The 24,786-nt window shown below is 39.4% G+C and overlaps 1 protein-coding gene and 1 long non-coding RNA gene across 7 annotated transcripts in view; one reads left to right on the forward strand and one right to left on the reverse strand.

Moving 5' to 3' along the window:
- Positions 1-811: 811 nt before the first annotated feature.
- Positions 812-4,903, reverse strand: LOC142045498 (uncharacterized). Its single transcript, XR_012648694.1, has 3 exons — positions 4,676-4,903; positions 2,242-2,327; positions 812-1,902 (listed from the first exon to the last, which is right to left on the reverse strand). It is a non-coding gene; the product is annotated as an uncharacterized LOC142045498 (long non-coding RNA).
- Positions 4,904-5,045: 142 nt separating this feature from the next.
- SEC24B (SEC24 homolog B, COPII coat complex component) overlaps positions 5,046-24,786 on the forward strand; it is a 48,526-nt gene continuing 28,785 nt past the window's right edge. Inside the window, exons 1-5 of one of the 6 annotated variants that reach the window (XM_075032756.1) lie at positions 5,046-5,346; positions 11,040-11,747; positions 16,952-17,002; positions 18,255-18,440; positions 23,777-23,881. In XM_075032756.1, coding sequence (XP_074888857.1) covers positions 5,217-5,346; positions 11,040-11,747; positions 16,952-17,002; positions 18,255-18,440; positions 23,777-23,881 — 1,180 coding nt within the window. In that variant the 5' untranslated portion in view covers positions 5,046-5,216. Of the gene's footprint in view, positions 5,347-11,039; positions 11,748-16,897; positions 17,003-18,254; positions 18,441-23,776; positions 23,882-24,786 lie in introns of all 6 variants that reach the window. The other 5 variants (XM_075032793.1, XM_075032745.1, XM_075032773.1 and 2 more) reach the window with 5 other exon arrangements.

Genomic DNA, 24,786 nt, shown 5'->3' on the forward strand with positions numbered 1-24,786 from the left:
TATCAGCATGGAGCTTCATGTGCCTCCTCCAGAGTTAGTCCTACTGAAGAGGGCAAGGCAGTCAGTGCATAATCTGGCCCTGGTCAGCCAGTGTCCATAATATTTAATTAGCGTGACAACCTTCCCAAATATTGCCAAAACATCTTGTGAGAGGAATTTTTCAACTAGTTTCAGAGGGCAGCAGTCTCTTCAGATAAGGATAGAGGCAATTTCAGCTTCTTATTTTGTTTCAAATGTACACAGAAAGCCAGAGTTTCTAAAGTGTTACTGCAAAGTCCTTGAGGTTTACAGCATTAAGCTGCTAATCCACAGCATGGTACTTTCAAGTTTTAATTGCGCTTCAATGGTTTAATTATCTTTTATTTTAGTTTTGGATGGTTTGATCTACAGTTCACATGAGCCTATCTCATTGCCATCATTCATATGAGAAACCCTTTGAAGCCAAGGGTATTACCATGTGACTGAGCTCCTCAGGACCTATGGTGAACACACATAGTGGAGCCTGCACAGTCATATAATATAGGGGAGGAACTGTGTCTTTTGGTTTGGGTCTGTGGTTTCTTACTGCCCAAGATACAATGGGGACCAATGACGTAGACATCCAGAAAAACTGAGAAACTATTTTGGACACAAGTTCCCATGTTTGCAGCACATTTCTCTTTTAGAAGTAATGGCAAGCTTTGCTTTGGCGGCAAGCGGCACATCTGGAGCCACAGGAGGAAGAAGGGAGCTCCAGTGGTTTAGATGAGTCATTGCTCCATCTTAATGGAAAACCTATAAAATATCAAACTGCCAGAGAGTAATAGATCTTTCAGGGGTTTATTAGTTTTACAGGTCTTATAAAAATTACTGGAAAAACATAAAACTTTAATAGCTGAAAACTGAAAAGGTTTCATGAGCTTAAGCTAGGGCTGTTTGGATCACGGCATTGCTACGCTTCTACAGTTGGGATGTGGCACACCAGCTGCAAAAAATCCCCGGACTCTCCCGCTTTTGTTTAGCTGTCCTCCAAGGTCAGACGAAAGCTTGTGGCTAGTTTCCCTTTGAAGACAATTTCATGAAAATATTTAGATCTCTGGATACAGCTGACGTTCTTCCTGAGTCATAGCTTGCCTGGTGATTTCTAAGTACTAATGCCGTAGACTGAAGTTTGCAGCTGATGAAACCACCCAGGAGTATTACAAGCCTAGATATACATATATATGTTTATCTACACCGCATACTCAGGAGGCTTACCAGACATAATTGCCAATCAGGAGTTATCAATTTAAGTAAGAATTTATGTCATATTTCCAGATTTGAAGGGGTATCACAGAAATTATAGACTACACTGTGAATAGGGATGACACTCATAGTTAGGGGTTACAGAATGGAACAACTACTCTGACTTCAAGTCTCAGACCAGAGGTCATAATGATTAGCTGCATCCAGCAACTATCAGCTGTAGCAGTTAGCACTGCTTATCACTTTGGTCCAGAAAAGAGCTAAATCATTCTCTTACATCACTTACAGCCATGCTAGGATGATGACAATTAGACTGTTGTTGATGCCAAGGTAGTCAAAGGTGGCTGGATCGCCACCATTAGGTTGGTAGTGGCAGTGACAGTCCCCTTTATCCTATAATCTGCACAGGGACTGGTAAAGATGATGTCCGTATAGAATGTGCATGCATAAGGTTTTCCTTAGGACTGGTGAAACCGCAGCCAGGCAGATCCTGCTGCTTTCTGAGCCTTTCCAATACAGGTATAAATACCCCAGAAGAAAAGAAAGGGAAAGAAAAAAAAAACACAAAAATTAGCACAGTTCAGTCTTGCATACCCAACTTGAATACATGCCAAGTTCTTCAGGCAGTCAAACAGTAGCCCCGCTCATTGCTGAGACACAGAACTCCTCTGGAGTTACCTGGATAAAAAATAAGATAAACTACATGGAAAGTAAATCTGTACATGTGTAAGAAAGCTGAGCTGCATCACAGCTGATTTCTCTTTCTCTGGTAGGTTTTAGATCTTTGAAAGATTTTTATTTAAAGTGGAGCATGACTACCCTGGGGCCTCTTCTACTAATTAGCCAGCTACAAATCAAGTATCATACAGATCTCACCCAGTGGATGCAGGGATTTATCCTTCAGTCAGATGCAGAGGTGACCCAAGCAGAGGCACACTTTACAGTGACATCAAGAGTCTTGATTTGCCTTTCTCATTCTGGAAAGCAATCGCACTACAGTGACTACAGGCAACTTACCCAAATACAGTGATGTTAACACAATTTGGGACTTCTGATTCTGAAAATGTGAAGCTTTATTACTTTGCACTGAAGTGGCCCACTTCCTGTAAGAAAAGCAGGAGAATAATTAGAAATTTATTAGTGAGATAGGGTGACCCACAGCTATATTTTATTGATGGAGATTATAAAGCACCTAATTTTGGCATTCTTCTTCTGAAATGTATGGCAACGTGGAAGTGACTTGGCTTAGTTATGTTAAAGCTCAGAATTATTTCTAACTCAGTTTGTGATGATTTTGTTCCCAGATTTTCCTCCTTGCAAAAATAACTTTTGCTCTCTAGGTTTGGACATTTAGTGTCCCTTTTATCAGATTACAGTTAATGAGATTCACTTTCATGTTTTGCTCCCCCAAACCCAAATGACAGAGGGACCTTTTTCTGTCATTGCAAAATTTCCTGCACCAAAAGTAAAAATAAAGTGATTAAGCCTCACCAACTGGCCAAAGAATTTGTTAGTCCAGTAAGCTTGTTACAGACTAAGTGGAAGCAATGCCCTAGGTGAGCCAGCTCATGTGTTATTTGCTGCATGATAACATAAACAGTAGACATTAATACTCATTTCTTGCTAATGCATTCAGATTCATTATAAATGAGGAAAACAAAATTAATGGATTTGAGTTTACGGCGGATTTCCATTAGGGACCTGTGTTCTAGCTGCTGACACATCTGGATTTCCTAGGAATGAACGGGTTTAACCACAGTGTAATTGTTGCTTGCAGAAAATAATTAATTAAGCCAGGTAGAAGGTTTTGTAAAAGCATTCAAAAAAATGGGAAAATTCCCAGTTGCCTCTTCTTGCTTTTAGCACAATGATATATATCCCCTTGTGCTTGATCATAAATTGATGTGTAATTTTCACAGATTGTGTGATATAGGTCATATTTATAGTCTCACAGTACAAGGATTTAGAGAAACAAGACTTTGGAAGGGAAAAACGTGTGTCAAAACACAGATTCACATGTGTATCATGCTGTGACAAAATGTAGTTGTGGTACAAGGAAGCAGTTACACACCTTCTAAAATGGCACAGAGAATGAAAAGACAAACCAACTGATCGTCCATATTTCTGAATTATTTTGCTGTCATGCATTCATTTCACACAAGTACTTTGTGTGGGATGGAGGATGGGTTGCAAAGAAGGAAGAACAGCTTTAAAAGCAGAATTCGTTAACCCTATCACAACAATATAGCCCTGGGAGTAACTCCAAGAGGTCACTTGCACCAAAGCTGGATGACAATCTCACTCTCAACATGTTTGTGTAACCCTAGTTAAGAGCCATGCAATTATGGCAATGTTGCACCGTTCCCATGTCACTTAGTCCTTTAGTATCTTAACATAACGTTTCTTTATAGCTCACCCGAACTTTGTTGCATTTTGAGCCCATAATTTCTTGCCCTAGCTTATTAGGACATGGAGAAGAAACTATTTCTTTCAGATATGGATCCACAGTCTCTCAAAGGACTAACGGAGGCCTGTGCAAGATGCCTCTGCATAGTTTGATGGAGTGCAAAGGCTGAGAAACTTTAAAACACAGCCAGCTCCTCCAATATTTAAAGATGTTCTGCATGCTTCATAACAACAGTAACAGTCAGAGCTGGACCATATGCTTAGCATACAAGCACAAAGTAATGAAAAAAGTATTAAAGTATTTCATAACAGACATGCATAATAACCAGTAGGAAAAACAGCATACAAACAGGTAAGGAAGTGGTCAAATATATGTAACATGTAAAGGTGACTCAGTGTTGTTGGACTTGGTCTTGACAATACAAGCACCAGTGTATGTTACTGTGCTTTTGATTTCTGTACCTAATAAAAGAACCTGAGCAATGAATTTGGTCTTGAAGAGCGTCTGAGTGAATGACAGATGACAGATAGGTGGTAGAGACAGACAAACAGTCAAAATGAATACAGTTTAGCGTGTGATTGACTGTGGGAAGTGCTAAAACGTTTGGAGATCCTTTGCCAATAGTAGCCAACAGGGGAGGCTCGCCAACACTTTCTTTTCTGTTTAGAGAATATATAGTATATATTCTGTACAAAGACGGAAAAGCCTTGCCCTTCTTTGTCAAGGCCTTTCGGTCTACGTAGATAGTACATACACACTACAGAGAGAGAGAATACACACAGTGTGCACTCCTCACACAGGAAGAAAAGCCTTGCCTCGGCTCACCCTGCCTCACCGAGGCTTTTCTGCCTGCATATAGAATAATTACAGAGGGAAAGTTGTCCCTTCTCACCTCACCTCGTGAGGCCTTTTCCCCCCTGTGCAGAGCACACACATTCCCTCCGTGTGTTCCAGGGTCCACCTATCCCTAAGATACAGACAGCAAATGTTATCTGTACAGGCAGAAAAGCCTCAACTAGGCAAAACGATGGGAGCTGTACGTACAGCGTAGGTACGTGGCCGTGCAGGGTCACAGACAGGGCATGCGACCCCCGTCACCCACAGATGAAGCGGGCCGAGCCGGGCCGGGCCGGGCCGGGCCGCTTGTCCCTGCCGCGCAGGCCGTTCCCGTCACGGAGCGGGTCATGCGAGCGGTTCCCCGCGCTGCGCGGTGCCCGGGCGGCCTGCCGCAGCCCTCCCCGGCCCGAACCGAGGCCCGGGCGGCCTGCCGGAGCCCTCCCCGGCCCGAACCGAGGCCCGGGCGGGCGGCGGGAGGCGGGGCGCCAGGCCTCCCTGAGGCCGGGCAGGGTGGTGCGCGGCGGAGGCGCCGCCAGGGGCCGCTGTGGGCGGCGGCGTTAACGGCCGCAGGGCCGCGGTGGCGGGAGCGGCGCTCGGGCCCGCCTGCGCCCTCTCCCCTCCTCTCCGCTCCCGTAGGGCGGCCGCGGCCTCCCGCCCGTTGGCGACCCTCGGCGCCCGGTCTGCCGTCGGGGCGGAGAAGAAGGCGGAAGAGGAGCGGGCCGGAGTTGAGGAAGCGCTGCGAGAAGCCATGTCCGCGCCCGCCGGGCTGCCGCCGCGGCCCGCCGGTGCCGCCACCGCCGCCGCCGTTTACCCGGGCGGGCCGGGCGCCTCCCGGGAGGCCGCGGCCCCTCAGGGCGGCGCGCCTCGCTACCAGAACGGTGAGGGGCCGGCGGCCTGCGCGGGGCCTAGCGCTGGCGGCGGGGAGAGGCCGCCCGCGGGGTCCCTGGGGCGGGTTGCGCTGCTCCCTGGCTGGGGGGGGCCCTGTGGGTGCCGGGGCGGGAGGGGGGGGGGGCTGCGCGTTTTTCCCTCCTCCTCCTGGGGTGGCGGGAGGTGCGGCCGCTGCGGGGCCCGGCGGTGGGCCGCGGCGGAGCCGGCAGGTGAGGAAGCCCTTTCTCTGGAAGGCGGCAGAAGCCGCCGCAGCCGCTTGGGAAACGCGCGTCCCGCCCCGGGCCGCCGCCGCTACGTGCCGAGTTAACTTTGAAGAAGGCGCAGCCCCTCCCCGCCTCGCCAAAGGAGCGAGGGAGGGGGTGTCCGCTTCTTTCTCGTCTCGGGAATTTGGATCTGCCGGGGGTCGCGGCGGCTGCTTCGTGGCGTTTCGGGAAGGCTCTGGAGGCCGAGGCTCCGCCAGGCCTGGGCTCTGGCGGTCGTGCGTGAGTGTGGGCAGATTATCGCGTATTGAGGGTGAGAGTGCTTGCTTTACTTCGTAGCTGTTTAGGAACTTGAAAGGAGTAGGTGGGTGGGCGTTCGCACAGCTGGATCTGGGGTTTGGGGTCGAATAAACGAGATCGGACCCGTGGAACGTGGGTCGCTGAAAAACAAAGGTAAAACAGCTCAAAGTCACGAAATACCGACGTGCTTTTCAGATGGAGAAGTGTCGAGACTAACTGTGCTATGAATTAAAATAATTAGCATGCAGTTCCTCATTTTTAAATTGGTGTGCTATAAAATCAGTTCTTTATTAATACACCTCGTTAACTTTTCAGAATGCCTGTGTGATCTTCATCCCCACCTAATGATGGTTTTGTATCTAAATTGGGCCTCTTGCTTGCACAGAGTTTTAGCTCCCGCTGTTAAACCCTTTATTTTGTAGTCTGACTGTTTTGTGCAGAAGCGTTTTTTTTTTCCTGCACAGATCAGTACACAGGGTACTGACCTACAAAATTTTTTACTCGTGAATATTTCTCATCTCCAAAGGGGTAGTTAGGTGATAAGTGCTTACATGGCTATAAAGTAGGTTTTGAGTCAGTTTCCAGATAATGCAAAAGTCACTGAAGTGAATGAAAAGGAAGGTAGATATTGGGGAGATAATAATGCCTCAGATGTGTCCAAACTTTAGTATTGTAATGCTGAGCTTTGTCAAAATTACTCAGAAAATGCCAACTTACGGATTTCAGTAAAAAAACACGTCATTGTCAGGACACAGCTACTACAGCATCAATAACCTGGAAGCTCGTTTGACAGAAACAAATAGAAACTGTCATGCAACGTTCTTCTTGTGTTTTTAACTGAATGAAAAGGTAGTTCTAAAGAGCCATCATTACCATTTGTTAACTCCATGTTGCTGCTAATATTCTTAAAAGCAACTCATTTAAAACCTTGTAGAAGACCATTTATTTTCTGCGAAACGCTTTTTCTTTAATTACTGTTCAGTAATAGTCTTGAATTTTTATTTTATAACTTTCTAACTACTCAATTTAACTTTGGCTTCTGTGTTCCTTAAGATATCTTACAGGGATGTGTATTTGATGATTTGTAGGCAAGAACTCTGAATTTGTCATTTTGTGTCATTTAGCAATAGCATTCCAGAATTTTTAGATTAGTGTGCCTGTTGTCTTTTAGTACTAAGCTTCTGAAGTTATAACACAGGATTTGAGGCTTCTTTTGTTTTTTTAATTGTAATAGGAGGGGTGGTAGAGGGGAAGAGTGCAGTCGTCTTCTGTTACTGAAAATTTCCATTCTGTCCGATAGAAATTAAATTTCACAAAGAAGATTGTCTTTGCTTTTGAAATTTAATTTTATGGCAGTATAATGGAGTTTAAATGTAAGATATTTAAGTGAATACAGCTATTTCTATATTGGCTGAAAAAAAACCACTAGTGCATCCTTTCAGATGTTTGGAGTGCTCTGTGTTTTAATTTCATAAAATGTGGATTTTTCAGGTAAAACTTTGAAGTTACTGGGATCTGATGAAAGAGGGGCTGGTTTTTGCAGAAAGCAAGCAACCTGTTGCACATACAGTGATATTAAAAAGGATGTTCAGCTTTGTTTTTAATAAGTTTTGCCCGGCCCCAATCACCAAGTCCATTTCAGACCCTTGGAGACTTTAGTTTTAGTATAACTTAAGTCTTTAAAAAAAAAAATAAATCTTATTTTATTTTTTTTATTCTTTCCTACAGTGCACTCAGTTTGATCCTATACTAAATTTACATGTTTAAAAAAAAAAAAAGCCACCCTCATTTCGGGTGATGTTCTGAAGTCTGGGGCTTTAAAATACTGTTCTTCTGAATAAAGTCTTGCAAGCTTGAGAAGCTTTTACTGTAGTAGCCTTACAGGTGGCTTTGTATCTAAGTGGAGAATGACCCATCTCCCAGTTTCAGCATAATAAAATGTTGCTTGTTAAATCAGTGCTAAAGGATGATGTGTTTTTCCAGTAGTGATGGAAGACTTCAGCATTAACAATTTAATGTATTGAAATGCAATGCTGAGAGGATACTAGTGTTGAATCCCCATGGTTCTCCAGAAGATTTTTGTCTAGTGTTGTCTACAACTGGTTTGTAAGATTACCATTGGCATTTTGGGACCAAAATTTTCTTATGATGTTGTTTAGCCTTGTTTTCCATCCCTCCTCAGACTTTTGGATCTTTTTGGATCTTTTGGATAGTTTCATTAAACTTGATAAAGAGGATAGAGGTCCAAAAGATACAAAATCCCTGAATATTTTGTGAAAATGAGAATCTGGGTGAATGAAGGAGCTAGACATTAATTCCATGACTGAGCTGTTGTGGGAGCTCAGCAGTGGCTTGATTTGCTGGCTTGTTTGCCGGCAATTAACAAGGCACAGTAGTGCTGTCCCCTGTCCATCCCGTGAGGGGTATGTGAGGGAGCTGTGGTGAGTCTTCTCTGGAGGCGGATAAAAGGATGTTAAAAGTTACAGAAAACTAGTAGGTGTTCCTGGCTAGAAAGGAAGTTGGTGTTATAGGATATGTAGACTACATGTAGGTAGGGTACATGGCAGATGGCTAAATTATTCAGGTGAGAGAATGCATGGACATAAAAACCAAGCAAACGTGACACTAGCAAGTAAAGTTTTACTAATTCACATAGTGATATAGCCATAGCACTGCTGCTTTTTTTTTGTGGTGGCTTTTTTCCCCTCATTAAAAAGTGATAAGGCTTTTGGGGTTCAGCTGTTAATGCCTGTGTAGTTATACATTGTAACATTATAAAGTATTAATTTGTCTGTAGAAGGAGAGGTTGACTGCTTTCATTATAGAGATGGCGTTGCAGCAGTTCTTTGTGCAGCTAAGGTTTTCACCTCCTCTTGTGGAGTTTTTTTGAGAGATTTGTCAGGTGTTTTGGGAGGAAGGTGGAGTACCTGAGACATCAGGACAGATTGTGCAATTAACCGGATGTCAAAATGACACTGAAGATGTACCCAGATTTCCAGTGTTGAAAACTGTCCAATTATCTAGTCATCATTAGTAGCTTGAGCTACTAATTGCAGTACAAAAATTACTTTCTACTCAAGTTCTTTATAATCAAATGGGCAAAAAACTCACTTCAGATAATGGGAATAATTTTTCATCTGTAATTGTAAAACTTGCTTTTAAAGGACCAGGAGTTTGAAATAAAAAATACAAATTTTCAAATGTCAGGTGTGTCTGTCTTAGTGGGGTCTTCATGGGATTTATACTCTTGTGTGCTCATGTATAGTTTTAAACTTACAGATGTTTCTACTTAAAAATGCAAATAAAGATGACTCGGGCTTTCTATAATGTAGAGACTGATATCTTGTATTGCTAATTTAATCTGTCTTTATTTATGGTGTGTGTTTTTAAACCAGAGCTAGATACTGTAAGACTTTGCAGTAGATGATTTGATACGCAACCTTTTATTTGGAAGTCAGGTGCTCCTAAGCCAGTTTCTAAATTATACCTGCTCAGTTGGTTTATTCCTCATATTTTAGTAAAACAAGGACACAGACTCTTCAGAGAAAACATCTTTTCTTGCCATCTTAAGTGACATAACTGCTTAAAGCAATAAACCTCAACAGATACAAGTTATTGGTGTATTTTTGAGTTGGCTCTTTCAGACTTTAAAAAAGCAGGTCAAAAGTTTGCCAAAGTTCACGTAGCTGTTAATGACTTGCTAACTCAAAATCATTTTCCTTTAAAGGAGAATAAACTACAGAGCTCTATGAAGCAGCTCCCACTTTTTCAAGAAAATAATGAATCAGAAGCATAGTTACATACTCTCCTCAAAACTCAGGATGTAATTCTTTTTAACCTCTTTATGTTTTCTCCCAAAGTGCCTTTCTGTCTTTTGACCCAACAGTCCAAGTTACTGCTGTTCATTTTTTAGCTCCTTTCTCTTCTGCTCAACTTTCTGGGTTGTCAATTAAGACAAGGCATTTTTAATTTTATCAGGAAGCAATTTTGGGCAGTATGTTCCTTGCTTATGGGATTCCATTAACAAATTCATTATTAAAATGCCTTGCAAGTTAATTATAGAACATCTGGGTGTTCCTTGGAAACAGTGACTTTTCAGAATTTCAAGACAAGAGAAGTAATACTTACATTTTGTAATCATTGTAAATATAAGGAGGGAAATCGACAATTCATTATTATCATAGCTGCTGTTCAGTTTGCAAGTGGCCAAGTGCTGTGCTTGTGTTCCTGTTCACCAAGGCCTGGGAAATAACACCATAGTCATTCAGTGTGACTGTAAGCAGTAGGGTGTGGTAATTTTAAGAAAGGAAGTTATCAAGGAAATGCATTTATGGTTCACTAGAGAATAAAAGTAGGGTTCAGGAAAAGAACCTGAGGAAGAACTTCCAGATTTACCATTGATCAGTTGGACATAGTTAACATTCGGTCTCTAGCAAACAACAAGTACTTTTTTGACCCTTTCTGGACCAGTATGTAATTAACCTCTAATGTTGCAGAGCCAGTTGCAGTGACAGTGGAGGTCCATTTCTCTGATACCAACATCTCTTATACCTGATGTAAGAATCAGGCAATAAACAGAAATGAAGTGCCTTGTCAGATACTCTGTAGTTTCATAAAAATGTTGGTTTTCATAAAAGCGTAATACAAAAGAACACAGAAGACAAAAATAACTGCCCTGCAGCACTTTATCTTGGTCACCATATTGAGGATTTGTAAAGAAGAGTACCTGCATTTTTATATATTGACATATTGGTTTGACTGCAGCTTTTCATTTTCCATATTCAGTTGGTTTCTTTAAGGCATACTGTTGTATTCAGACACTTAGAAACATCAGTTTGGTGCTTACTGCTGCTCACTATTTGTTTAAACATTAATGTCCTAAAAACTCTTAAAAGTACTCAAAGTACAAATGTGAGGCATACAATTTTGGCATGGAAACTTCTTTTGATTAATGGAAGCAATCAATTTTTCCGTTAGTTCTGTGTGTGTTTGCAAATTCCTTCAAATACTGCATTTTGCATGCATTATAGTTGGTTTGTTCTCTTTCTGCTGATGGAAGCTGACCTCAAAAACAGTGACAGAAAACAAGAAGAAACCAGTTGTTTGTTAGAGTAAATAGAGAGTCCATTGGCACTACTAGCAGATGCACCTTTAATACATGTGATGCTTTCTCTTCATTTCAGGTCCTGTGCAGAGTCGGATGGAGTTCCCCTCTGGCTATGGCTCGCATCTTCCAAGCTACAGTGTGCCCTCAGGACACTATTCCCAAGTGCCCAGTAAAGCTGCTGCTTCACATTTGGATAATCAGTATAGAGCCAGTTACTACCCTACTTACTATTCAGCACCAGCACAAAATGTTATGACACCTTCTGTGGGTACCAATGTGTTGAATACGCAGGAATCACAGCAGTTGTACAACAAAACTCCTGCTCATACAGTGGGGTCAGCTGAAGGACCTATTCAAGGAGCAATATCATCTGCATCCTACTTGCATACAAGTGCTCAGCAGTCATATTCAGCATTTGGTAATCACTACAGCACTTCTGTCAGCTCTTCAGTTGCATCTCAGGGATTTCCCCTTAATTCTGATCACTACACCATGCCCATGGTTTCTAGTGCCATGTATCCTAATGTTTCCTATCCTCCTGTGGCTGCTGGCAGAGTGTATGGGCAGGCATTTACCTCCCAGACCCTACCTGCTGTTGGACAGTTCAAAGAGACAAATACGTTTTCTAGCCAGAGTACATCAGTACCTCATTCACTTCAACAGCATGTTCCAGTGGGATATAATACAACATTAACAACTATTTCATCTGCTCAGTCCATTCAAGACAGCCTCTGCAGGAATCTCACTGGATCAGTTGCTAAAGTAAACAACCAAATAAATAGAGGTATGGTATTATTTAAAGGACAGTGAACTTCCAGATGTGTTTGGGGAACATCAGAAATCATGTGCTTTTGTTGGTTTGTACTTGTTCACTATTTGAAATTCTGTATCATAATTTTGAATTCTGTCCTTATTCATTCTTGAAACTTTTTTCAGTTGGTTATCACAGTCCTCACAATAGCAGCTAATCATATCACTGATATGTTTCTGTTGAGAGGTACAGAAGATGACACTATTTGGGGGATGGTTTTAGTTTATTGGGGGGGGCTGTGAGTAGCCTTGGAAGGGAATTTTTTTCATGCAGTTTTAAAGGAATGTGTAATTTCTGAAATATCTCTATTAATCACAAAGATACTTTTTTCCTTTTCTGGCCAGAGAATTTAAGCCGTCATCTAAGTTGATTCTTTAAATTTTACCTAAGTGAGCACACATGCACTCTTCAGAAAGTTCAGAAAAAGTAGAAGCCTACATGGGTTTGGAGGCAACTGGGGTTTTTTTAATTATTATTTTTGATAAGCATTTGAATGAGAGAGCAATTTCAGTGGTTTTAGCTGATTTTTGTAAGCAACAAGTTGACGTTTCTAGTATGGATGTAGCTATAAAGAAGGAAGTTGTGAAGGTGCCAGTTGAGGGCAAGTACACTCAGTCCTCTTTAGCAGATGCAGTTTCTGCTTCATGGGAAAACTGAGTTAAGTTCATGGGGTAGGCAGTACTTGGTAGGACGAATGGAAGAGATGAGAGCTGCGGGAGTGCCTCTACATTGAAACATCTTGCTCTCCCTCTGATTGCAATAGCGCCTGCAGGAAAATTCTGGTTTTCTTTCTATACTGGTAATTTTCTGACTTCATGCAGTTTTGACTTGTAAGCTGTGCAAGAGTAATGGCTTTCTTTTTCTGCTGAGACAGATATTAGAGAATTATAGAATGTTTCCTTTTTTATGCCAGATATTTCAGATTAGAATTTAACATTAGAATTGTTTTAAGAGTCCTTGTAGCTGAGGTTTTCTAAGACAAACGACTTGGGAAGATCATGGTTTTGATGATGGTAAAGCTTTGCCTGGGAAAGCCAGCTAAGCTTAAATCAAGCTCATCCAATCCATACCAAGGTTGAAATTAGTTTCGATATTGCTTTTTCTTCCCCCAAGACTAGGATGTAGAGTGTCATCCTTCAGCTCTGTTTTAGTACTTTGAATATTAGTAGATTTGAATTCTGTGTCTATGAGGTGCTCTGTGTGATTTCCTGTAATATTTCAAAAACATGAAACAAAATACTGTTTAAAAAAGAAAAATAGGGAGCTCCTTGAAAAGCTTCTGAAGTTAACAGCATTTCATGGTTAAGCATAAAACCGAATTCTTTCAAGGACTATAGGTTTAAAACTCTGGCCAAAAAAATTGATTCTGTTGAACACAGAATGTACAGCTGGACTTGACGGAATGCAGGTATTGTTCCAGAATAGTTAGGTTTGCAGTAGTCATATGAAAATGCGTTACTGTTTGTTCAGACTGTTAGTTTTATTTACAGAAGTTTTTTAATTAAATGCCTGTTAATTTTATTTCCTTTGGAGGTGTCTTGAAATGTATGATTTGTTCATAACAATAATTTTTTTATAAGGAACAACTGTTTTAAAGGTGAAACAGTGGAGCTGACCAGACCATGAAGAGCAATGTGAGCAATGGATAGTCTTATTTCTGAACGATTCGGTGCTCTTCTTAAGGGAGTGATTGAGTTAATACATGGCCTCAAGGAGAAGTAGTAACGTTATGCTTGAATTTCAAAGAACTGATGATAGAACTGGCTGCGATAGTGGTGCGTAATAGGTACACACTTTGCAGTTAAGAAAATAAACACTGATCCACTGTTTCTGTTAACACTTGAGTAATATTGCAGTACTTGGTTTGTTTGCTAGACTGTAGGCATAATTACTTCAGCCACATTCAGACTCTTTCAGAGCTTGTAAAGCTGCTGAGATAAGCATGCCCTGTGCTTTGTTGCACAGTGGACTGGATTGTGGAACTGATCTATCTGGAGAATAACTTTTTTCTCTTCCCTCTGAATCCTGGTTCAACCTTGGCACACAAATGATTGTATTTACTGACTGGGAAAGAGCAAATAAAGATAGCAACCAGTAGCTAGGCTGAAGGAAGAGCCAGGCTGTTTTATTACTAAATTCTGAAGACTTATACCATTTTTGAAGTCTGGGGCTAAACAGTCTGCCTCCAATAATATCTGACTTTTTAGTCTATAATGCAACGTGTTTGGCTAAAATATATTAAAAATTCATTTGCTACAACACGTGGCAAATAAAAGATGGCAAGTAATTGTTTGGTCCTGGCATAATTGATTTACTTTTTGGGATACTGATATGCTTTCTGAATTTCCGAGTGCAGTCTTATTGTTCTCAGATGGAGTAATTTTATATATAGTATTTGAATTGTTTGCAGCCTTTAAAAAAAGGATTTGGATCTTGAAAATTATTTGCCAGTTCTTGTACGTCCTTGGAAAGTGTCTGAGTACAACACACAAGGAATTTAAGGAAATGATGAATGATTCATAAAAAGGAATTTTTCTTAATATTTTGTCCTCCCTGCTGTTTTCCAGGAAGGAAACAATGATGGAAAGCCATTGCAGTCTGTTCTGTGCATAGTTTTTAGCAAAATTGCTTGAAAAAAATTTTAAGATATACTGAAATTCCTAAGTGTGCTTTCTGTGACTGTTCATGTAAAAAAAAATTTGATATGGTATCCTACTGTTCAGTCAGAATGCCAATAAGATAGCTTGCTATAATTTGTGCTATGCTGTGAAATAAGACCCCTTACAATCCTTAAATTATAAATAAGCAAATCTTTGAAAGACTGTCACTGAGGATGCTACTGTCTTAATGTATTTTTCAATAGCAGTTTTGTGCAGTCAGTGAACACTGAAAGCTCTCTGTGATGAAAATGAAACACTCTTTATGTAGAAGAATGCCATGTTTTTAATAAAATCTGTGTGTTTAAACAGGACTTACTCAGGAAACTTAAGCTGGCATGAGCTTTTTGAGAAGTTTGGTGATTTCTGAATTGTTTTCTACTTGAATCAGAAAAGTTCTAAGCGTTGGACTTACAATTGGATTTTTAAAGAAACCAATTTGTGTAGGGCCTTGGAAAGTCCCCCTAAATGCTGACTCTATTAAGATCAAACCCCTGAGCTGCTGTATTTCACGTACTAAGGATGTAGAACTGCAGCAAAATCTTTTTCTAAAACTGTGGCAGCCACTGTCTGAAATCACTGAAGTATTTTCAGTGAAGCTTGCTGAGATTTCACTAGAAGAAATTTATTTTAAGAGGTATCTTTTGCTGGAAGTTGACTTGTTTTGATGAATAGCAGCCAGTGGTTTAGACTGGTTTCAGCTAGCAAAAACACTGTCTTCTAGTTTTAAATTCTATATTTCAGTAGAACAGTGTTGGTGTAAATCTGTCCAGAAATGGTGTCATGCTATGTAAATAACACATTTTGTGTTACTAAGGCTTTTTGTCTTTCTAGGTCAGTAGCTTTCCTTAATGTTTTTCCAGCTTATTTCAGCTGAAATCAGTGCACTTTGATTTTTCTTGGTGCTTTCTAGTCAGTGTGGATGTCAATCAGGATGCCTAAATTTTACTAGTCTCCTCCCTGAGGAGAGAGAGACTGAGAACTCCTGCAGGTATATGGTATGGGTTTCTTTGCTTCCTGGATCTTGTCTCCTGTCCTGTAACTGTAGGCAGTCTGCCTGAGCAGGAGACACTTTAATTTCTTTATCTCCTGCACATACTTCCCCTTATGTCAGATCAGGATCTAAAGTCCTTGCTGCCCCAGTTCTGTAGGAATGTAGGCTATAATCCTGTAAATCTGCTAATATAGGTGTGGTTGGAAAAAGGGGACAGTCTGCAGCCAAGATACAGAAAGTCGGCAAGATAGGATGCTGTTGAAAAACAAACTGCAGGGAGGTGGTAAATCTCTCAGGAGAAATTGCTTGGGGGGGGGCCAGGAAATGAAGATTGCAGCTGTAGCAACTCAAAAGGGGTGGTTCTTGCATCTTCTGAAAACTTGAGAAAATACTGTGGTGATACGCTTTTTAACTACTACCTGTAGGTCTCAAGTTGGAAATTATTAAATAAAAAACTGAAGTGATAGTTTATAGGAAAAATGATGAATTACACTGCTAATTTGCACAGCTCTGCAGATTCTTTCTGTAACATACCTTTTAGCTGTAGATCTTTCTTGGTACATGGCTTTCATAACCAAGTGGTATACTTGGTCATTTTTAGTGCAAGAGATGTTCATGGTTGAAAGGCACAAGAGAAAACTTCAGTGCACTTTAAAGGTGAGAGAAGCGGAAGGTGAAAGACAGAAAGTACTGTGTCACTGAGATCGGGTTTTATATTTATTGCAGCCTGACAAAGCTTTTGGCTTCTCATAATATCAGTTGGTGGAAATGTTGTGTGGCCTGATGGGGCTTGCCCTGGATAAACTGATGGGAAACTTGTACTCTAAACTGGTGTTCAGTCCAGCTTTGTCTTGCGCTAAAATACACCATCCTAAATTGATCACTACTTATATGACAGGGTGCAATCTTCTTACTGGCCGAGGGGAAGAAAAAGTTGATAGCATAATTACGATAACCACAGATTGTCTTAGTGATGGTAGTTACTAGCAATATATTTTTAAAGATTAACTTTCTCCAACTGTTTCCTTTGGTCTTGGTTACTTACGACTTTAGAAAACTTTCCAGAGTCATCAAATAAAGTTTAACGTGTAATTTTGCAGGTTGGATTTTTGTACAAAGAATAAATTATGTTATTTTTTTGCTCAGAGTTTAAAAACATTTTCTTACAATACATATAAAGGACCCATGTAACTTTGAAGGGTATTTTGGATAACTTTTGTTTGAGAATAGGTACTGGTACTTGGCAGGAAGGTGTTACATCTTCAGCTAATCCAGATGTAAATTGGTTTTGGCTTTGAACATGTGACACTGACATTATAGCATTTAGTATGCTCTACAGCAGTGCTTGTTGTGAGCATTGCTATATTGACTTGAAGTGTGGAAAATACCATGACCCCATAAGCAACTCTCTCTGCTACAAAACCTGGGTAAGCACACTAATGTCACAAAGAACTTGCCTTGTTGTCTTGCAGATCCTGCTTCAGGAAGCTGTGTAGCTACCCTAACAAGCACTTTTCTGCTGACAGGTGCTGATGCTTCTATGGGGAGTCTACAAGACATAATGTGTAGAAGCAGAGGTGCTAGCAAGTACATTTCAATAGAAAATGCTGTGTGTGTGTGTCTGTGTGTGTGTGTGTGTGTACTTTGGACGAATACGTATTTTAATTTTGATTTTGATAACACTTGTGAAAAAGCACTATATGCTCAACATTATATTTGAAAACTGCATAATAAATAGAAGTTCTGTTAAGGTGGTGAAAATGTATGTGTTAATTTTGATGGTAAATTAGAAAAAAAGACCATTTTAAGCCACCTCTTCTTCCCACTCTAAAGGAAGCTTCAACTTCCCCATAAAGTACTTTCAGATATCAACTCCATTATTTAAGGGAGACAGGGACTGTAGGAACTACACTGCTATATGTGCAGAGAAAGCAAAGTTAATATTACATGTGCATTCTCTAGTGAATTCTGTAACCTAAATAAGTACTCTACAAATACAAACAGTGAATTTTGTTCTTGTTTAATTTCCGTGTTTGTTTACTGAGTAGTATTGGTAAAACCATTTCCTTTCAAATCTTGTTTTTAACAGCTTCATCTGTCAGGGTTTTTAGAAAGAATCATAATATGATGATTTTTTTCAGTTTATAAACAAAGACTGACCCTCTTAAAAGCTAACTTAGTTGAAGTTATATTGTCCTTATCTAATAGGCATTTCAACTGGACTGTGTTAAATCTCTCAAAGCATTAATCTGACTTTTTTAAGAAGATTATATCTAGTCCAGATGTTTAAAACACATCAAAAGTTCTGTGGAATACTCAGGGTTGATTGAAACAGATTGCTTGGAATATGGGTCTCATAATTGAGTACCAAAATTGCAAAGTGCCAGCCCTTCAAGGGAGGTAGAATACTGGTCTATTACACAGCTGACTTTCAGGTTTCCTGCCTGTGGGAGGAATACTTAGAGGGAGCAATCCCACATGGACTGTGTTCCTCTTATCTGGGAAGAGGGGAACCTGTGAAAGCATGGAGTTGTGGGGATGAATCAAAAATGAGTCAATTTAGCTTCTGCTTAATCTTGATCTTACTACATCATGCTTCCTTTTTGCTGTTAGTTGTCAGAGCAATTTGTTCATTTAAATGGATTTTTAACATTATAGGTATTTAACGTAAAAAAACAACCAACTTCCCCATATATACTTGTTTGAAGACATCTCTCTTTGAAGTACTGTATTGTTTTTGTAGCTATTGTGAAATCAAATGTGATTGCTTGCGTTGTGTAATTGTCTGTGCAAATACAAAGTGTTCCTGCTTTCTGCTGTTGTTTTCAGGTGGCATTGATTCTTCACAGCCTGTGCACTCTGTGAGCCAGAGCGTTCTGTTTACCAAGCCTGGGGCTGGAACATCTGCTTCCTCTGCTGTGATCTCGTCAGTAAGGACACCTGCTCCAAGCCTTTCTTCACAGGCACGATCTTCACCCTCTGTTACACAGTCATCAGAGTTGGGCCTTCAGGAAGGTACTAAAAGGGAATGGGAAGTTACGGTACAGACTTCTGCCCTGTTCCACGTGCACACATGAATGCTGGAAGCTTTATTGCTGCTCTTCTACATTTGTCTGGAGTATATCTCTTGCATCTCATCAGGCTCCCTTAGCGTTCATGTTTTATACCACCTTGGTTCTAGCTTCTCTTAGCTCTTCTGTTTGATTTCCTTTGGCCATATGTCACCTTTGGCTTGTTTGTCTTGCTGGCAGCCTTGCATGTCTCTTCCTCCAAAGGCCCTTTTTTTAGTTCCCTAGCTCTTCTGTTCTAAAAAGCTGCTCACTATTTTAACTTTTTGCAAAAAGGTCTTAAAAGTAGCTTTTGTAATCAGTCTGTATTGAAAAATCAGGTGTAAACTAGCAATTTGCACTGGGAAACAGAGCGAGTTTGAGTATTAAATTCAAACTGATAGCATTGTTTTCTTATTCCCTAGCTGTAAGATCCCATGGAAAGCTGCTCCAAGAGTTCTTGTGGGAGAACAAAGGAGTTCATTTATAAGCTCCTTCTTATTGTGATGTTGGTAGACTCTTGACAAAGAATCAGTTGGGTCTTGAGCCTTCTTCAGCCATGCTAATTCTGCCCAGATGTTTTTACTTGCCTCTTGACTGTTACATGTTTCTGTGTCTAGTATTCCAAATCTAATTTACTGCACTGATATTTTTTTTTTTGGCTATGTTTTCTCTTGGTAGTTGCAGAGTTTTGAATTTGTATGGAAAAAGAACTCGGTGTGTGAGGTGGAAGTAGGCATTGATTTTATCCAGAACAATATGATATGTCTAGTGTTCAAAATAATTCTCAAAAGCATGGTGTGTGACTGTCACAGCATGTTTTTTATTCTTAAATTTCAAAATCATCTGACATAAATGTCTAAATTTCCCCTCTTCCTCCATTTCTTCCTTTTTATGGTGGAGTGGAGAATGTAAAGAAATAGCTTGTCTGTGAATCAGCTCTATATATCTTACAGGCAAAAGGATAATTCTTCATTGCTATAAAGTCCTATGTACAGTGTACCATTTTAAGAAAAATGATAAATCAGTTTTTGGAACTGTGCTTGGTTCTTGCATAGTTTTATAGTTGATTTTGGTACTGGGTAGAATTTGTACTGTAGATGTGCTTGCTAGAAAAAGCTGTTGCTTCATATTCCAAAGAAATTGCATAACCGTGTTTCTAATGAGAAAAAGGGTTTTAGCTGTTTAACTGTGCTTGCCTTGACATTTAATATATATGTTCTTGCAGTGATTCCTGTATAATGTGTGAACACTTGGTACATTAAATACAAATCACTGCGGTTGCTGCCAAACTCTTCACTAAATTCTAATACTTCATATAAGTGAAGGCTAAGGCAATATGTAGCTGAATGAGCACACTTTAAAACCAGCAGTACACCCATGTCAGGAATGTAAAGATAAGTTGTCAGGAGTTTGCATTGATCTAGTTGTATTTACATTAATATAATCAATAATAGATCAACGTACATGTCATCACACATGTACGTTTTTATGTTTAGCTGATATTTTTGTGAGCATTAGGAGACTTCAAATTCATTTTGTTTCGTTTCATTTGAGGAGTCTGAAATACATAATGTATTCTTGCAGTACATTTTTATCAACAATTAAGTGTGATAACTTAATTTGTAGAAATTAACCTACTGAAAAAATAGGGCACATCTACTGAATATTTGGCCAGGTTGTTAGAATTCCAAGTGTGTTTCTCATGCAGAGATTAAATGGACTGATTTTTTTCTTATTATAGAGTAGTGTTGCCTACATGAAAGCATTCTGGAAAACCACTTTGAATTAATTTTTAAAGTGGATTTCATTGTTTTAAGCTCCTGTGTGGGCACTCCTATACAGAATTAAAATATTCCAATTGTTTGCTTGGCTAAGTTCTAACAGGGCAAAAAACTTAAAAGGCATTAAAGCCTAGTTAATCTTACATAAATAGCCCTACAAATTTAATGCAGATAAACTAATTTACTTGAAAACAGCATCCTAGAGATGAACTTTGAGGATATGTGTCCTGTCTGGATGTTATTTGTAGGCTTCCTTAGGCTTTGTGTTGATGAGAGGAGCTGATGAGTAAATGAAAATAATTTAAAGCAAAGAGTTTAAGAATGGAGGAGGGTTCATTTTTAAGAACTACTATTTGTAATATTAAGATCATAATGCTGTAGTAAATTTGTTGAAAATATGAGGGTTATGGGTAGACAACCAGTTAAAGAACTTCAGAATATAGTTTATTTTCACATGTGGTTATTTCATTTTCATTTTTGGTGGGGCCTCTATTATGAAACTTAAGCCACATAAAACGTACATTTTACATTTTAAAGTCTTTCATGGTATGGGTGATTGTACTTAAAATACCTAAATAGTTGGTTTATTTCACAGGCAAACGAGTCCTTATCCGAGTTTATCCCTTTGTGTCCTCCCACCTACATTTCTAGGTGTCTGTAAAATGTAGTGGGATAAAGCCTTAGAGTGTGGTGATATTATATTACAGGTATACTGGTAGCAGGGTTTAGAAATTTCCAGTCCAATGAACTTGTGATGCGTTAAATTACGTGGTTGCATTTTAAGCCAGAGCTATGAAGTAATCTCACTCAAATAATTTCAAAATAAGCTTTTGCAGTTTTAAGAGTGGGAGATTTTGATATTATTAGCAAGTCTGTAAAAGATGCTAAGCAGAACTGAGTTGTCAGAACAGAAGTCATGATTAGGCATATGGTGGCACTTGGAACTGCTGTCTTCAGCCACCCATTTTTGCCCTTCAGTTGCTTTCTCCCTTGTGCTGGCTTATTGGTGGCATTGCTGGCCAGTGAACCAGAATGGGAGGCTTCTCCACTTGAGAATAACTTTTAAAACTAGGTTATTTTTCAGCCAGATAAGTTCTCAAATTGTTTTTGTGATTGGACATTTGTACTAGCACAATGCAGAAGTATCCTAAAGGCAGAAATTTGTAGTACTTCTGGCAATGAAAATTTTAAAAGTCTATGCAAACTCATAAAGCTGGTAAGAATCAAACCAGCCCTGCCTCCGGAGAATTCATAGTGACATAGTTCATGATTCCTAAGCTTCTGTGTCACTAGCATATTTTTTTAATCTCTTTTTCTGTATTCTTTCTGAACATGTGCATCCTTTTATGTATGTGACCAGTGACTGGAAAAGAGGGAGTTTTAGAAGTAGAAGTTTGTTTCCCAAAAAAACATTCCAAAGATTCCAAAGTAGCATTATTAGAATGACTAATTCAGTCTTTTTCTTTCATCTGCCCATGCTTGGATTTTTTTGCATTGGCATGCCCTTTGCAGGTAGATGTACTTTCTTTCTTCTATCTGTGTACGTGGTATTTGTTAGAGGTCTGTCTTTGCGCTCTCACACTGTGCCCATCTTCTTTTACTTTGGCTTTCTGTGTTACATGGCATCTCTTCTTGTCCTCCTGATTATTTTTTTCCCTTTTACTTGCATGTTAATTATTTTAAGTTGTTTTTTCTCCTGCACAATAATGCAGTTGTTCTGTCTTACTCCTCAGTAGCTCTCCCAGGCATGAGAAAAGACATAGTCTCCTTGGCTGTAGTCTGGTTTTGTGCAGAGAATAGTTTTCTTGCATCCTCCTTACCAAGTGCATCCAGTAGCCTTCATAAAAGATGGTACTATGAATCACTTCTGTTAGTCCTGTGTTTTAGCCATATAGAAACTGAAACATTGTACCTCCTCAGCTGCACTTAGTTTGATTTTTGCCTTCATCATTGTGACTACTTGTATTGTGGAGAAACTTGATTGGAATTGTAGGAGTATTAATGCACTGGATAAAGTGAAATAAATGTCAGTCTCTTCTTGCACAAACCTCTGTATGAAAGTTCAGCTTTTCAAGAATATTGTGATATGGTTTTGCTCTGTTTTCTTTTTACTTCCACTGTTTGAATAGATACTCTTCACCTTGATTCTGTTGTTTTTTCTTAAGTGAAATTGAAGTGGTCCTCTTGGGTCCATTTACTAATGCCTTTTTAAAAAAGCCATGAAACTAACAGTGTTTTTAGCCTGTAGTTTAAATAAAACAAAGGTTGATATAGTTGATTTAAGCTGGGGAGGGGGGGGGATCATTAATTACCAGGATGCGTAATTTCAGATTATGCATAATATACAACATTTCTGTAGTGCTTTATAGGGCTAAAATAAAGAACACTACTCTCTCTAATGGTGTCACAGTGCTTCTACAGGGGAAAAAAATTCCAAACTCTCAAGAGTCTGAAAAGTTTTGAAGAGTTTTGAAGAATGAGGATATTTTCTTGTGAGAGGAACAGTGGTCACTTGCATTTATTTGGGATATCTCTGCCTGACTACAAGCATATTTAAAATCCTTGCTAACCCTGCACCATGTCAAGAGAAACTTAAGATTTCTTGGAGATGCTGAAATTGCATCAATATTGAGTAATGTAGGAAATTAATTATAAGCCATTGCTGCATGCTTTACTCTTGTTTTAATGGTATATGTATGTGTTGCTTTTGCACATATGTTTAGAGTAGATATTGTAAAAAACAAAGAAACCCAACCAAAAAAAACCACTACCAAAAAACCTTCTAGATTATGGTTTGGAGGTGACAGTGGTAGCAGTTGTTGCGTTGTCACCGTATCTTAAAACTGGATAGTGTATTTAGGTTTAAATATGGGTCTATGAACCTGAATTTAGGCACTAATTTAAAAATAAGACTAACCAAGTTTTCAGGTTTACCTAGCTTAAATTTCACTGTGTTGCTGAGGTGTATGTTTGTACTCTTGCATGTTGCAGCAGCAGTGTATTTCATTTCTGACAATGTTCAGAATTCCAGCGTGAATTACTCCTTTTTTTTAAAAGGGCAGGTGTGCTAAGCAGAAGTTTAATATTAATGTTTTCATAAGACAGTTTGAATTTATCTGGGAAGGAACTAATTTATTTCTTTATATCAACTTATTCCAGTGGACAAACTGATATTAAATACATATACAGAAGGTTTGTGTGTGTGTTTAACTTCCTGACATAAGTGCACATACACACACACATACATATATATAAAAATATAAAAAATTGCCTGCAAACTTCCATGTTCTACTAATACTTTGCTAAACTAGCCCACTAAAAACTGCTTCTGCTGTACTGCTCATATAGTTCATATATGAACTACAGTTCTATAGTCTAGGGTTGTAGATTTAACTTCTTGCATGTTGGGATTTTCTCTAGAACGGCTAATTTCTCTCACTTTTAATGCAATGATTTGTGACTTTCATTTCTCATCTTTCCTGTCTGTCTGACTCTTATGTTTGTGCTTTCCACTTCACAGGCATGCAGTATGGTGGATATGTTAATAATCAAGCTAGCTCTGCACCAGCTCCCTTGTCATCAAGTTCAGATGATGAGGAAGAGGATGAGGAGGATGAGGAAGCAGGTTGGCTTTAGCTTTACACCAGTATCTTGTTCTCTTCCTACTCAAGTTTTGTTCCCTATTTCCATCCCCTGAAACCTTTTTTTCCTTTAAGACTAAACGTCACTCTGACTCATCATGTATCAAGTTAACTAGAAATTTCCCAGCTGTTATTAGTATAGTAACAAAAAGGAGTTCAGTGGTGGTCAGCAAATGGTCTTTTTTTTTTTTTTTTGGTCATATTAATATCAGATGTTTTCTGTATCTAACACAGTAGTATTCACAACTTCCAAGACTCCCATATTTCTAATATTTTGATTTGCAGTAGGTTTTAAACTCTTAACTGAAGATAACCAGCTCCAGAACTTAGACTGATAATTGCTTATATTAAGCAACTAGATGCCATTTGTATCATTACATTAAACAGCGTTTAACTTGCCTCTCATTTTACATATAGGGAACCCTTAAAATTTAGGTAGTAAAGTAAATATTGAAAGGTAGTAAGTGTGCTTTTTAAGACAGTAAATTAGTCTGTGCTGCTTTTTTTCTCCTTCTAAAGTATGTCTCTCTGCTCAGGCACACAGGTTCAGTTTTAACCTGCTTCCTTTGTAAGGAACTTAAAAAGTTTTTCTACTTTTTTTTTTCCCCAGTAGTAGTAGTTTGTCCTGATTGATTGAAATGTTATGTTCTTGGTTGCAAGGATTCTGCCTGTATTTTGTCAGAATGGCCTGGTTTTGTGAGTTTGATGGTTCTCACCACCTTAGTTTCTTGGATGATAACTTTTTTCCTTCTAACTTAGAGAACTAAGTCTTTACAGTCTATATATGAGTGGTAGCAGTGTAAAAAGCTTTTTGAGATTAAACATTAGATTTCTAACCTTGTTGATAGATGGAAGTAATAGCACATACCTTGTGCTGATATACTACTCC

This window comes from Buteo buteo, chromosome 1 (assembly GCF_964188355.1).
Source record: "Buteo buteo chromosome 1, bButBut1.hap1.1, whole genome shotgun sequence".
In the NCBI taxonomy this organism is placed as follows: Eukaryota; Metazoa; Chordata; class Aves; order Accipitriformes; family Accipitridae; genus Buteo; species Buteo buteo.